The sequence below is a fragment of the Amblyomma maculatum genome, chromosome 3 (assembly GCF_055883805.1).
Source record: "Amblyomma maculatum isolate TAMU_Amacu chromosome 3, ASM5588380v1, whole genome shotgun sequence".
Classification (NCBI taxonomy): Eukaryota; Metazoa; Arthropoda; class Arachnida; order Ixodida; family Ixodidae; genus Amblyomma; species Amblyomma maculatum.
The window spans coordinates 44968177-44984331 of record NC_139346.1 but is presented as its reverse complement, the minus strand read 5'-3'; the positions used below and the strand labels follow the sequence as shown (position 1 = coordinate 44984331).

Here is a 16155-nt window from a genome sequence, read left to right as displayed (position 1 = left end):
TATAAGCCTTTTTATAAGCTCCACCAGACATGCATAGCCATCGCACGCCATTACGAATGTTTTACGCACACACATATACCCCAACCGGCAATCGCAGAAGCGAAAAAGTATCTGAAATTTAGATAAGTTGTTTCCACTGGCAGGAAATACTAAGTGGGATGGGAGACATCGATGCGCCATGTTTTCATGCGTCAAGATAGAAATGATTAATACCCCAGTCAAGCGTGCAAGTTGAAGTGCACTTCGCAGCTCGAAAGGGACTTTACGCTACGCAGTGCTAAAGTGGAAAGCAGAGTGAACTCGCATAAGCACTCGTTGGTACGAAACTGGCAACTGAAAAATATGTTTTAAAAAATAAATTGGAGCCTCCAAGCGCGAAGTTCAGAGAACTGCTTTTTAAAGTAGTAAAACACTAAAAAAATGCTTAAACTTTGATAACAGGCCATGTTTCGGAGACCCCTTATCAACAAAAACCATGAACAATAACAACCGCCCCCTAACTGAAAATGGCGTAAATACAGTGGCGCACCAGGCTTAATGTGGAAGTTGCGTACGCGGTTACATCACGTTTTTGTTATGTGATATTTAGCTAGTCGCTATTATAACACACTTCCCCAAAATATGCACAAAACACGTAAAATCAACTTGTATACATATCTTATTACATAATAAATTTGTGACAAAGAATTTTCTGCCAGCGAGGCTACGCACTTAGCCCTCAAAGTCTGTTTTGCGAATGCACTCCGACCTGAGTGCACACTTTGGCAAGTGCACTTATGCTACGCCGTTTAGCAGTGGTAGAGTGCACTTTTCGTAAGTGACACTCGCCATAAGTGCACTTTATTTTGCGTGCTTGACAGGGGTATAAGATTCATTCCAGAGCTAAATCATTGCTTTTCTATGTGGTCGGCTGCAATATCTTTTAGCTCGTACACTTTTTTTTCCCTTCAGTTCTTTGAAGGCTGTAATACTGAGATTCTATTATCATTTCTAATTATATGCATTTCTGCCGCATAATGCCCTCATTATTAATGCACTCTGACTTTATTATCCCCCCCCCCCCTCCACTGCACCTGCAAATATCCGCACCTCAACAATTTTGAAGGAAAATCTTACGTTGGCAATAAAAATAAAAGAAATGGCTGTAATGTATTGCTCATGTTTTGAAGGTTGTGCATAAGAAAGATGGTTTAGAATTTTCTGTTTTATTTCTTTGCTGCACTGTTATGAAAAAAAAAGAAAGCAACACACTAATTGTCCATGACAAATTTATTACTATTTTCTACCCCCAAAATAGACCGACTGTGACGTGACGTTATATACAGGCATTTTCAAAAATCCACCCCTGTGTTCTTCGCTAGCTGGCAGTCACTGCTTCCGAGGGCGTCGATGTCTTTGTCTGAGGCTGGAAAAGAAACACCAAAGGCAATAGGTGTCAATGCTTAGAACGCCAATAGATAAAAAAACACTACGGGTTCCAGGGCATAATTCAGGGCATCTCATGGGGTTCTGCAAAGCATGTAACTCTCCAGCACAACATAACATCCTCGTAATCAAATGAAAAGTGAACAGAATGGCAGCACTCAGTGTCCAACAGCTGCAAGCTATTCGGTAGAACTGGCAAAAAAGACAAGCAGGAAAGGACTGCTAGTCAATCAAGGAATAAGCTGCCAGGGGGAATTCGCTCGTGCCCCTGCGTCATCTGCTGCAGAATGTTTGAGGAATGTTTGGCATGCCAGTAAACAACATGAGCAGAAATTACAGCTGCGAAGCAGTGGCACTGGAAATCACAACTAAAGATGTGTCCGTGGCTGTCTCAACCTGTCACTATCGGCTAGTCACAGGTCACAAGCATGCAGACCCTTCACCAAATACATAATTCCAACTTGGAACAGCGGGGAGAGGGACGCATACATGCATACAAAGGTAAAAAGGTCACAAAAAACAATCACGAACAGCAGAAACACTGTGCATGTTCAAATTTTATCATAAAATCAGTTGCACAGGTATTCGGCAGAAGGAGCATAAGTTAAAGCATGCATAATATTGCTACGGACAAGGAAGAAGAAGTGGGTAGTGGCATGAGCAGGAGCGCTTGCACTAGGCCCACTGGCATTTGTGAGAATCGTCTCGTCGTCATTGGTCATATGTCTGTTCTCTTTTTGTGTTCATTGGATTGTCGCCTAGTGACAATATCCTGAACAGATTTTTTGGCTGTAGGAGCAAATTTCTGAACATATTCTGGTTTATGTGGAAAGTAGGTATTTCATAGTTTAGCACTTAGAAAACAGAACTGTCATTCTCTATATATAATGTCGGTGGGCAGTGGATGAAAGCTTTCTAGTGTTACTTTATTTTTTGTCTTGAATGTATATTGAACCACTGCTTACATAAAACACTTAAAGAATTTCCCTCAAAATCTCAAAATCATATGCAAAAAGTATACCATTACTAAATGTGTTTATTGAACTCCAGTGAATAGAACATTTGACATATTGAACGGTGTGTGGAGCTTTTATTTATAGATTTATTAATTCTTTAAAGGTCCACAAGGGACATTAAGTGAGCTACAAGAATATATTTAACATGAACACAGATGATCTTCGATGCCAGCCATGAAAAGCCATGAAAGATCACGAATGGTAGCCATTTTGGAGGGAAGGTCATTCAAGTCTAATGCCATTCCGAGGAAAAAAGACAGGTAGCATGCATGGTAGTATGTTATATGTGGGCTTTCTTGGGACAGACAGCATTATGGCAACAGTCCTGCAAATCTGATGAGCATCTGTGATAAGCATAGCTTCATGATTAAAGATGTGATAAAATTTGACATAAAGAAAGATGGACGGTTTTGCATCCGACAGGCCAATCTAGGAAGGTGAAGCTAAAAATTTGGTGTGCAAATAACTAGAAAAGTTAGGCCACGTGATTCTGATGTATTTGAGCGTGCTAATAAGGTTAGCAAAGTAAGGATCGCACGTGGTGCATGTGGGCCATAATTTTAACTGCACTTATATTAAGTAGGCAAGCAGTCGCATGGAAAGAGGGGCCAAGGTAAGCTTAAAGTGCAAGTACCCTAAAACTTGATTGGCTCAATTAGTGACATGGTGAACGTGACGTGACCAGGTTCAACCTTTGCTTATGTGGACGCTTGTGTGATAACTTTACAACACGATCAGATGTGGCCTTGAGAACTTAGGATGCACTAGCCATGCAGAAATTGTACCTTAACCTTAAGAACGTTATTGCGCTTATTGCCGCGAGCTATTGTAATGCTTATGTGTTGCCGCCAGAATCCTGTGGCATGTGAGCTCATCCCTTTGCTTGAGGTCCTATGAACAATAATATAGGTAACAGTGTAAAGAATGTGTGCCCTTTGTTCCTGCTCATTGCCGCCGGAATGCAGATTTACCACTTTCTTGATAGCACAAGATGTGTTGAGATATATCTCGAATGATTACAGCCATGCGCAACAACTTTCACATTATTCCAGGCTGGTGTGGTTTACTCTGGCCACTTGATATGTTCCTTCGCCGAGTTTGAATGGAGCGCTGCCGTGAGAAGCGGGCAATCGTAGTTCGACAATAGCCAAGCATGCTTATTGCTACTGCTGACAATGAGTTGCTTGCTTCACTTCTGGGTGCAATAAAGGGTTCATTTAAGTGCCACACCAGTCCCTCTTTTGTTGCTCTTGGCAGCATTATGTGCTCTGGCAATAAAGTTAGGCCTATTATGCCAAGTGCTGCAAATTACTGTCCGTGACAGCTTGGCCTTGCAAAAGCTAGCGAGTGGCATGCTATCAGTGCATCCCCCTCAAGTTGGTGCACCATATATTTACCTTTAAGCCGCAGGTATCCTTACATGATACCCTGTAACGAATATTCATACATAAAACTGTATTTCGCGATCCCGTCCATGTTTGACATATGCAAAACTGACTGTGTTGGAATCTGTTAACTCCTAACGAGCAAGAACAGTGAAGATGTCAAAGCATTCAAAATTAGGATCACTGAAACGAATAACAGCACTAGGGCACTGTCAGTTAACCTTGAAGATATTGAAATGGAATGTTTGCGGTCACTGGCATAGACAGAAGGCTGTTGATGTTCTTTTAGCTGCAGAAATATTCCTTTTCGTCATGTTCCATATTTGCCTGTCATTCTGGTTCTGCATCAGCTGAAAGCATACATATTTTGTCTGTCTGCCCCAACTGTGCCTGCCCCGTGTTTTCTGAGCTAGTTAGGAGTGATCCCTCTACTAAGCTACATATCTATGGCCACAGCAGAAAAAAAGAAAACTTATGGAGAAGCACAGACCTCAAACTCAGCCTGTGCAACCACACAGTGCACATTGTAGCCTACATACAGGGAGAAACAATTCATACCAGCCAAACAGCATGGTTTTGTTTTTGCATCACCGGTTGGCAAGTGTTTTTTGTGAATTTGACCTCCATTAATTTGACCCCCCTCTTAATTAGAAAATTGGAATACAGTCGAACCCGGTTATATCGAACCCGGATATATCGATTTTTGGTTATATCGAACTCACGGAATATCCCCTTGAAAATCCCATGTAAAAGTATAGGAAAGCCGCGTCATATATCGAACTCAATTTCACCGGTCGTTCGATATATCGAACTCCGCACCACGCACTGGAAAGTGTGCCTTCCCTAAACACCATCGCATCACCCTTGGCCGTTTGCCGCGTGACGTCTTCAAGCCACGCGCGGAAGGAATGAGAGGGGACAGTTCTGGACAGCGCCGCGCCCATTCCCCAAAGGAGCGCGCATCTGCAGTTATCGTTTCCCGCGCGCCAACACATGACGTTTGCAAGCCATGTGCGTGGGTGGGCCCATTCATTTGCCGAGCTCTCTCCTTCAGCACGCGCTACGCATGCACCAAGCCAGCTCAGCCCGTTTTCAGACAGACGTGGGACGCTTTCTCCAGCGTGTTGCGAACCCTCTTCGCGCGGCGGCTGACGTGGCTATGGCGCCTGCGGACGTTAAGAAGCGGCAGCTCTGTGTGTGTGTGTGTGTGTGCGTGTGTGTGTTTTGCGAGAGTCATTCTTATTGTTATGCTGTACGCGCGACGACGTAGCGTAAAATATGGCGGCTGTGGATGTTAAGAAGCGGCAGGCTTTCTTTTTTTTTTTTTTTGGCGGGAGCCGTTTATCTTTGCACCTATGAATCAACGGAAGCACGCCGTCAGCTGCTGCGATCATGACGCCTGCCCCAAGCGCAGAGTAATAAATGGAACCAGGCTTGTGCAATCAAGCCATCACCGGCACTCTGCACTTCGCTCCCCACCACCAGAGGAGCTATAAAAAGATAAACGTGCCCTGACGTTATCGCTGCGCAACATCTTGGCACGCTGCCAAGAAATGAGCTGTGGATGCGACAACCGAAACGGATTGACGCGCGCCATCGACATGCAAGCGAAAACGCTCGCGATTTTGATTTTCTGCCACAGCGACACAGAAACCTTGTTTTGAGCTGCCGCGGTGGCTCGAGCGGCCAGCGGGACGCAGTTCCAACAAGTTGGAAATTTTTCGCTCTGTCGCTGCCGCTCGTCGCTGAGATCGCTCAATCGCTTGCATGTGAGAGAGCTGGCCTTAACGCATTTTTTATTTTATTTTTCAAATTCTCGGGTGCAAAAGTGGACAGTGGGTTCATTATGCAAGTGGGTTGATTACGCGGCAAATACGGTATTTTTTTTTCGCATCGTAAGTGCCGTCACAAGCCAATTTTTGTATATCGAATTATCGATATATCGAACTTTTTCGCGATCCCCTTCGAGTTCGATATATCCGGGCTCGACTGTAATTCAAATGAGAAATGTGGCCCCAGCTGATGTCCACTTAAATCACAGCATCAAACGCTCGTTAATTCGGACCTCGGTGGGCTTTCATCGGTTGAATTGGACCAGGAAGTCACGTCGAGGTACGACCCTCAAAACCAGTGATTATCCAGATAGGCTCCCTAAACCTGAATTACTGGAAACAGTGGTGCATGCATACTTAGGTGTGGGCAGGCTCGTGTGCTTTATTGCACAGTCTGTGTCATACTTAAACAAGGGCCGTGGAGGCAATTCTGGAACATTCCTGGCAGTGTATGCAAAGCAAGGGCCCATATATTATATTATCATCGTTACTTGGTTTTCATCTCAAATCCGTATATTTCAATCTTTCGGTTAATTTGATAATTTTCGTCTGGCCCTTTCAAGGCTGAGCTAATGATATTTTCTTGTATTCTAACCTGACCATTTAAAAGAAGAACAGTGATGAAGTTCACAAGAACTACTGGTGTCATAAGGATATCAAGGCTTGTGCTGATCCAACACAGAAAAAGAGCCCTGCATCAACTTGTTTTACAGTCATGCATGAGATGGTCTGATTTGCTCCAAGCTGGAAAGGAGGAGGTAGAAAGGGCACCAACCATGATGAAGATGTGCGAAGGCAGCATCTCGTTGAGCAGCCCATCCAGGGTGGAGGCAGCGGCCGTGCCCGGCCCCAGCACCAGGTGCATCCGGGGCAGGGCCACGTAGCCCGACAGCAGCGGGTACAGGTTGTACGTCAGGGTCTGGCACTCACGTGGCAGGATGCGGAAGTGCAGCTGCACGCGGCCAAGCACAAGGTTGTCCACACTCTCAAACCCCCCCCCCCTGTGACAAAGTGAATTTTAGCCACAGAGAGTATGCTGCCAAAGCCATTTCAGGAACATCTACTAACAATAAATCCTAAACCTACATGATCCATTCATATAAAGCCCAATTATGTCGCTAAGTTTGCACCAGTCAGTGATTGGCACTCTTGTCGTCATGACATCACGGATGACGTTACTATGTCCAGGCCAATTTGAATGCAGCCTGTTACACTTATAACAGCAGCATGGAATAAATGAGAAATGTGGCCTTAACAGTTCCTTTTTAAAAAAGCTATCAGCCCACGAGTTTGCTCAAGTACAGCACAATGCCAACTGCTAACCACGTAGTCGGGACAAACAAATACAGAAGATATGCTCAGAACATGATGTGTGCCAACTGCATGATGGCCCTCCCTATACTGGACCAGCAGGCCATGAGTAGAGACAGTCATCACCACCAGGTTAAGGATGGCTCCAAGGTTGCTGCTGTGAAATACTAAGCACCTGCACCCATGCTGGACTGACTACGATTGCCCAACGAGTAGACCTAAGCTGAATTTAGGCTTAATAGTGAGAAATAACGGCACTACATGAGGGGTGTTCAGGCACTAAAAGGGCAAAACAAACTTGAGGGACTGGCATGAGGAGAACTGCTCCAGTTTCCCAAGTTCCACAATCGAATATACACACAGTACACGCTTACATCTTACACACGTCTAAAGTCACAAATTTCCTCAGAATAATGCAACAAGCAAACTCCCAATAAAACTGCGCCCTTCAAAACCATCGATTTTCTTATGGCATTCAAGAGTGGTACTGCTACCACCTTCAACCATTTTTTTTAAGTCAGAAAATAAAAAGAAACTTTGGCAGAGGTCCTGCAGAAGAACTCAGCTACTCAAAGTATAGTTCCCCCTTTGCAGCAGCATTCTCTGAGGTTGAGGCTGACCAGCTTGTTGCCGGAGTACATGAAGGCGTCGCTCGAGTCCATGACCAGCTCGACGTCCTGCACCAAGAGGGTGCGGTTGTGGAGTAGGTAGCTGACGGTGAGGGGAGTCCGCACCCGGCCGTGGGCTGGAGCCACCAGCTCCAGCAGCAGGGGGCACGCCTGCACAGCCGGCGAGGGCAGCGACACTGTGTGAGTCGCCACCGCGGGGGCACCCTCCCTGCACACAAGGCGGCACATTTAACAGAATGAAGTGGACCCCCACAATGAGAAGAGAATGCCACGTTATGCAATGGCAAAGAGACACTACTCTCACTGATACACGGAGCTTAGATGACAAATAACAAAAATGAAACAAAGGCATTCGCGTACTTGCAGCATTTGCAGGCCAACTGTAGCCATGCGAGGACAGATTTCGTGTAAGGTTTCTAAGGCTAGCCTGAGCTTCCATTTCCAGATGGCAAGGACAGCGTACACTCCAGCCTCGATAGTTAAAACGAAGTGTCAACAGACGAGAATGAACAGCAAGGGAAATCCCACACAAGCATTTTGTCCTTGTCTGTTCGATAGTGAGGACACTCAAACTAAACAATTTAAGCATCCTCTTGTAAGTCGAATTTTCTCCTATCCTGATACTAGACAAACATCAGCATATAGTACAGACAAACCCATTACAACAATAGCGTTTGGAACAATGTATCGAATATATCAATGAACAACCACGACCCCGTCAGCTTTACCAAGTATTATTCTATGGTAAAATAAACCGCATATAGTTATGATCTCATGGTAGGTTATCAGTTATAATAATTAAATCTGGTCAGTGGGGGCCAACGCTAATACAAAAAAAGGACGCAAATACACTGCGACCGCACTGGTGAAACCACTCCAGGAAGCACAAAGAATGATAAAGTCTGCGCCGGAGCTTCATTTGTATGAAATTCTTTTAGCTGGCTATTTGCAAGAGTTGGACGCCTTGCTGAGAGATGCCAACAAGTTTGATCTGTGGCAGTCAAAGGTGTTTGATTGCGGGTTCCTGCCTAGGAATAAGTGAAAAGTATGAGCCACTTTCCCCTCATTAAACTTGCTCAATTTTGAACTGTTTTCTTTGTTTTTTCCACATAACCTAGTTATAACCATGATATTTTAATGGTACTTCCCTACTGTTAAGGGCTTGTCACACTAGCGTGACAAAATGCTGACGCAGACCCGACAATGACACTGATGGTGTGTCCGCGGCCGACCAAGCTGTCACACTAGGCCAACGATGACACCAACACGACCAAAACCAAATGTCTTCCCAGTGTGACAGGCTTTGAGGCCGGGGACACCGACAAAACCAGTCTGCAGACTGTCGGTGACCGAGTCTTCCCGAAATCAGCCGCTGAGCAAAAACTTTCTCGAAAAGCAAAGCTGACTCAGTACACCACGTCGACGGCGAATACTTTTCAGCACTAATATACGTAAAAAAGTAGAATCAATGCATAATCCCTGACCAAAACGCGAGCGTGCTCCGCCAAAATACTAGGAGCTGCCAAATGCGTGTGGAATATCAACGGCAGCGTTTACTTTTCGAGGCGAGTGAATTCGGGGCGCATAGATTTGTGGCGCGCGTCGGGACCGTGAGCAATCTTTGCGTGTTTCCGAACTGCACAGAATAGTGCAAAATGAACATAGTATGTGACAAAGAAATGATGAAAAGAAGCGACTATTTTCCTAAAGCCGGTAAAGATGCCGTCCTCCTGCTCACTTCGATCGTTGTGTTTACAATCATAACGTCTAGCCGCTGCGTCGCTACTTCACAAGCCAATTTCAATGCTAACTTACGCATCACGCAATAAATGTTTGTTCCACAATTCAATGTGTTTCAAGAATAGTGTACGCAAAAAAGTGCAAAACTTGCGTTTAAACTTTACAACAGAACCAACAGCAGCTGTGGTCCCGCAGCTGGCCCTGTGAAATACGCCTAAGGTTTTACAAAATCTGCTGAAGGTTTTACGCACTACATAGCATGATTTAAACTATCTGCAGTTTACGCTCAGCAAGCTGGACAGTCAGTTAAGCGGTAAATGCTACTACAGCCTTCGCGACTTTCACACTAGAAGACAGCATATAAGCTAAAACCATATCTCAACCTCTGAAAGCACCAGTTAGGCCTAACTTTTGTGGTGCAGTGGTTAGCGCAGCTAGCTTTCATACAGGAGGTCGTAAGTATGATCCCACAGATAGTTTTATTTCTGCTTTTAATATGCTGTCTCTTATTCACCATGGACAGCTTTTATTTTTCGAGCATTGCCATTCTGATCCGGCAACCACAACCGTAAAATACTGGGGAGTATTCAGTCTCGGCCCATAATCATGACTGGTGAGGCGCTTGTTTTGGTATAGTTGAATTTATGAAAGAGATTTAAAAAAAAGCGTCCCTTAATTTTATTAAAATAAATACGGGAGTAGGTGTAGAAAGGAGAATCTCGCATGGCAGAAAAAATAAAAGGATTAAGAAAAGGAATTGTATAATGACAGAAGAGATTGAGAATGGGAGGGCCTAGTCGGTGGGGAGGTATCGTACATTGTTTCGCTAGTGTGGCATAGGAGTTAGGCGACCGTCGGCCGACAGCCGTCTTGCGAGCGACACGGCGCCGACACCGACTGTCGGCCGACTATTTCCGTCGGCATAGTGTGACAGACGCAGACGTCAGGAAGATGCTCTGTTGGCAGACTGAATCGGCGCCGTGTCACGCTAGTGTGACAGGCCCTTTATAAGTGGGTTTGACTGACAGTTGGAAAGAACAAAAGGTTGCCCGGAGCTGCCTCTGCGTCCCCTTTGCACCAGCTCCAAACCTCCCTCAGCCTTAAGAAGGCACATTCTCAGCACTGCCTCTCCACAAAATCTATGTGCAAGCAACAGGTGAAAATGAATCTAGCCACCTCACAAATTCACTAGGCAGCCGCTCGCATGCAAGACCCCTTTGATGCATACCCTTTCAGTGCAGAACAAACTAGCAAGCACTTGAGGATAAAGACAAGGCGGTGTACTAAAATTTTCATGATGCAAACATGGGCGCTATTAATTTTGAGATCACACCATTTGGTAAAATTCTCCATCTTTAGATGTCCCTGCCTACGATGTCTCATATTTTCTAAGACTCCTCTGTGCCCCTACAGATGATAAGGAATGCACGAGCCACAGCCAAAACCTCAAGCACTACCCGTGCATCGCCAATGCCGCCATTGCTGGGTGTGCCACAGTTGCACTGTACACGCACCGAGTTAACAGCAGTGGCAATATGGATGCAAATAAATTTCGTCAGCTGTAAACAGATTAGCATGAATGCATTTGCCATGCTTTTTCACAAAGATGAATTTGTTTGCTTTGCATGACATAAAATTCTCAGTGAGATAAATCTTTTCTCCAACTCCCCGACGTTTACAACATAGTGAATCTACTGCATATCGTTCTGCGATAAAACACAGTCTTGGCGACCACAATGTCTAAAGGAAGCCATGTGAAGTGGCGCCCTCTAACCTCTTCCACTGCAGGGTGTACTGGCCAAGTGGGGTCGGTGCATCCACGGGGTTGGGTGCCACCAGGCAGAACAGGTCCCGGGCCACCTCGCCACTCTGCAGCTTCACTGGGGGGAGCAAGGAGGGTGAACCACGAGGGAGCCCAGTGTCAAAAGAGCACTCGTTTGCGACACTGTTCAAAGTTACTCTGCAGCCACTACATACATTTACACTTCTTTTCTAGTTAACCGTTCAAGCTGAACGGCTAACACTCTCAGCCAAACAAACCCCATGCTTTCCTCGCAACATCTCTGTGGTCTATTTCACCGACTATATGCCAGTCTGTGAATTTAGCACAAGAGTGGTGGCACCATCAGTGCAAAGATAGCACTAGGAAGGAAGTATGTACATAGTTGTGGTGCAACACATTACCAGGCAACAGCTACACAGGCTGCCCCCACATAAAATGATTCAAGATTTTAAGAACAAAGTGTTCTTTCAAACTGAAATCACGTGAATGTTGATGGGGGTTATGTAAAGTGCTAATCAGAATTTTCTTAGCTCAGTCCATTACGAAACTTAGTTGGCATTAGTCAACTTCTAAATGCAGCTGGGCATCCATTTAAAAAATTTGTCAGCAGCTATTCTCATGTCAGAACCAACAGCAGAGCTAAGTTTTGTTGGAGGTGGTGCATAAATAGGGTTATTCATTTTTGGATACAACCCGATTTTACCCAGTTTTTGCACCCCAAACATCGGGTAAAACCCATTTTTCCCAGTTCCTGGAACAACTGTGCCCACAGAACTTGTTGAAAGCTCGTATGAAAGCACCAGAGCAGAAGCATTCCAGCAATACTTTTTGGTAAAGAGGTTCTTTATGTGAAGGCAGCCTTAATGAGGGATACATTCGAGCCACTTTCAGATGTCCAGAAAATGCTTGAAAGCGAAAAACTTCTCATGCCAAGCTTTGATCAACTCATCAAGGTCAAGCTAAAGCAGACAGTCAACGAGTTTTCCCCGATGATCGGTAAAAGCGATCGAGCAAGAGGTGTTTTTTCTATGTTACCTAACAGCAGTGTCGCATTAGTAAAAACTTGTGAAGAGTTTTGCTCGAAAACCTCCACAAAATACAGTCGCACTCTGAAATTGAACGCCTAAGACAAAGAAGAAAAGCAGTTGACAATGTGGAAACTGGGTGCCTCAATTGAACCATTCCAGAAGTGGCTGCTGAGTCAGTTGTGTGATAATTACGGTCCTCTCTAATTCTGTGACGGGCGATGTAGGCTCGCTTCGTGAGGAGTTTAACTGGTACTTGATGGTAGCAAGCCCCTAAAATGAAAGTGTTGTAGTGGTGGACTATTGGAACGACGCAACTGTACGCTACCCCAGGTTAGCAAATGCAGCGTTGACATTGTTGTGTCTAGCTAATGGCAGCTGTAACGAGTGAATGTTCTCTCAGCTAAGACACCTCCAGAGACCAGACAGGTCTTGGATGGAAACTGAAATTTTGTGCATGCAGATGGCTATGTATGTTAATATAAGGGCATGTAAAATGTCGATGACCATGCCGACACAAATAAAATGTTTCTTGTCAAAAAGAACTGACCGTTGCAATCAGTGAGAGTAATAATTACGACAGAAATGCCAAATTATGAAATACTATCTTGAAAGCAACCCAAAACATAACGCTAATCGTTAACCACTGATTAGGAGAAATCGAATAAATTAGTAGTTTAAGAAATTTAACCCGATAAAACCCTAATTTTGGAGTGTTATCACGAAAACCCCGAATTCTCTCCCATTATCAAGTAAAAAATAACATTCGATTTTTACCCCCCGAATTTGAAAAAGATATAAAACCTGAGAAAGAATAACCCCATGCATAAAGGCTCAAATCTAGAAATGCTTTACAAGTCACTTTAAAGAATGCTGTAATGTCTGTGACCTTGGCTAGCAACACATCCTCAGGGCACCTCACTCAGGCCACATGTTCGTAGCTGCTGTTTAGTGGTGCCCTAAGTGTAAGGTGGTCAGCCTGCAGCTTCTTGTGTTTTCTCATATTTTTTTTTGTCCACCGAGGCACTTTCGTGAACCACTTTTCTTACTCTTCCCCAGCTAGCCCAAACTGTCACCTTTTCGTTCCCTCACCAGAGTGACACAGCAATGAACACAGTTGGCCTTTCTCCTGCGGCATTTGACAGCAGCTGACCGCTTTTTACATTTCAGCTCCATTTCACGAAAATTGTTTTGCTCTTTCCACTATGAGGCCTTCTGGGGGACATTGGAACTCGGCTTAAATAAAAAATGGCACCTTTCACGATGAAAAAAAAAAAAAAAAGAAACGAGCTGTGACAGCAATGGCCAATCTAATGTACACTATATGTAAGAAAAAAAAAACAAAAAATGAAAAAAAAAAAAAGTCTACAGAGTACTACTAGTAAAAATTGCCCTTAGGATACCGCAGAATCCTTAACATCAGTTGTGAGCATTTACTAGTGCCCCCAAAATAAAACAGAGCACAGACAGCGAAAAACGTGCTCTCCTTTGTCCGAGCTGCTGGTGTGGTGAATGCCAGGAGCGTCTCGGTGAACATCCCAGTGTCCCACATCACCCAAGCTAAACACATGTGCTTCTGCTCGCAGGAGGTGCCGCAAAATAAAATTTTGTTTGTTCGTATGGTCCGTTTCATTTTGGAGGCACTAGCACCTGTTCTTACAAGGTGCATGACAGACCTCTAAAGAAGTCTGAAATATCGTGCAAGTCCGACCTGTTTGGAGATCGAAAAATAATAAAAGAGAGCACATTCAAAAGCAGAATGTGCATCACAACTCGGCTAGACATGCTGCTGGTGCGAACAGCCAGGAGTAAAACCGTCAGCTGTACGCTCTCTTTTCAGTGACTGACCGCTATGGGTAACAACGTACCTGTTTCAACCAAGGACTGGAACTCCTTGTCCACCAAGCCTACATGAGGGCTCTGCAAAGAGGCACAGAAACCCACACAACTGACATGCCGGGACACCGCCAAGGGGAGGGTGACCGAGATCGGTAGGTTTCACCAACAAGAGCATGGTCAAGGTGGGTTTCACCAACATATGGCATGGTCACTTCTAATAATAAGAAGGTTGTACTGTGGTGCATTGCACAAAACAGTCATCATCATCATCAGCCTGACTATACCTACTGCAGGGCAAAGGCCCCTCCCATATTCCTCCAATTAGCCCGGTCCTGTGCTAGCTGCATCCACTTGCCCCTGCGAACTTCTTAACCTCATCCGCCCACCTAACTTCCTGCTACCCCCTTCTATGCTTTCTTTCCCTTCGAATCCAATTTTTGACCCTAAGTGACCATCGGTTATCCTTTATTCACGCTATATGTCCTGCCCATGCCCATTTCTTCTTCTTGATTTCCACTAGAATGTCATTAACTTGAATTATTTCTCTGACCCACTCTGCACGTTTCGTTTCCTATCTCTTAATGTTACCCCTACCATTTTTTGTTCCGTAGCCCTCTGCATTGTCCTAAACTTCAGTAGAATCCTCTTTGTTAGCTTCCATGTTGCAGCCCCATAGGTGAGTACTGGTAACATGCAACTGTTGTACACTTTCCTCTTGAGCGATGCTGGTAAGCTGCTAGTCATAGTCTGGGAGTGCTTGACAAATGCGCTCCATCCCAGTCTTATTCTCTTATTCTCCTTGTTATTTCCCTTTCATGGTGTAGATCTGCGGTTACTACCTGTCATAAATAGACACATTCGCCTAGCAATTCCAGTGCTTCGTTACCTATTGTGAACTACTGTTCCTTCCCGAGGCTGTTGAACCTTACTTTAGTCTTCTGCATGTTGATTTTCAAGCCTACCTTTCTACTTCTCCTGTCTAGGTCATCAATCATTATTTGCAGTTCATCCCCCGAGTTGCTTAGCAAGGCAATGTCATCAGCAAATCGCAGATTACTGAGGTATTCTCCATCTACACTTATCTCTAACTGCTCCCATTCCAAGTCTCTGAGTAGTTCCTCTAAGCAAACTGTGAATAGTAATGAGGAGGTCGTGCCTCCTTGCGTTATACCTTTCTTTATGGGAATTTTATAACTTTCTTAAAACTATGGTTGCTGTGCAGCCACAACAGATATCGTCCAGAACTTTCACGTACGGCTTCTCTACACCCTGATTTCGCAATGCCTGTATGACCGCCAAGGTTTCTACTGAGTCAAATGCTTTTTCGTAATCAATGAATGCTATGTATAAGGGCTGACTATATTCCGAACATTTTCAAACGTCTGGTTGACGGTATGGATATGATTGATAGTAGAGTCTACCTTTCCGAAAACCTGCTTGATCGTTCGCTTGGTTGTAGTCTGTGATTGCCCTTATTCTGTTAGCAGTTATCTTGGTAAATACCGTATACGTAACAGATAGTAAGCTGATCGGTCTGTAATTTTTTAAAGGTCCACAGAAACGGCCCCCAAGAAGCCACTGATAAACATTTTCAGAGTGTAGAACACATCCTTTTGAGCATTAATGCAAAGTATAACTCCTTGGAACAAAGCCAGCAATTTATTATTAATTTTTAAAAACAGCGTTTTTTGAAATTCGCGGGCAGAGAGAATGTCGTTTGGCGGTGTCACATGGAACTATTTCCTTGACCCGTGACGTCACGGGTGAGTTGACTGGCAAGGCTTGCTAGAAGCTGCCATTCGTTGCGGCCACTGCAGCCATGACGTCACGGACACACTTCTGGTAGCTGCGAAAGTCGTCTGCTCGTGCGCTGCTCGAACTCTGTGCGGGCTGTTACACAGCTCGCCGCCCTTATCGGTTAGGTGGCCATTGCCCATTAAGGGGGGACGCGGGTCTTAGAACGGCCAAAAATGGCCAAAAAAATCGGTTTTGGGAAAAACTCATTTTCAAAATGTTTGTACTATTGAGCACCTGCCTTGTAAATATTAACGCTGAATTCAATCGGGAAATACGGTAAAATCGACTTTCTAAACAGCACGGGAGCCCCGAAATGCCCCGAAACGTACGAAATTTGTTCGAACTTCCCGCGCTTGCCACGGGCGAAGCACCC

General features: G+C 44.7%; 1 protein-coding gene across 2 annotated transcripts in view; it reads right to left on the bottom strand.

Annotated features, from left to right (window-relative positions):
- Positions 1-1254: 1254 nt before the first annotated feature.
- The window catches only part of gry (trafficking protein particle complex subunit 11 gry), a 128821-nt gene continuing 113920 nt past the window's right edge, over positions 1255-16155 (bottom strand). Inside the window, exons 26-30 of one of the 2 annotated variants that reach the window (XM_084597496.1) lie at positions 14015-14066; positions 11113-11218; positions 7590-7806; positions 6434-6610; positions 1255-1405 (exon numbers count right to left, since the gene is read on the bottom strand). In XM_084597496.1, coding sequence (XP_084453622.1) covers positions 1358-1405; positions 6434-6610; positions 7590-7806; positions 11113-11218; positions 14015-14066 — 600 coding nt within the window. In that variant the 3' untranslated portion in view covers positions 1255-1357. Of the gene's footprint in view, positions 1406-6433; positions 6611-7589; positions 7807-11112; positions 11219-14014; positions 14067-16155 lie in introns of those variants that run through there. The other variant, XM_084597497.1, reaches the window with a different exon arrangement.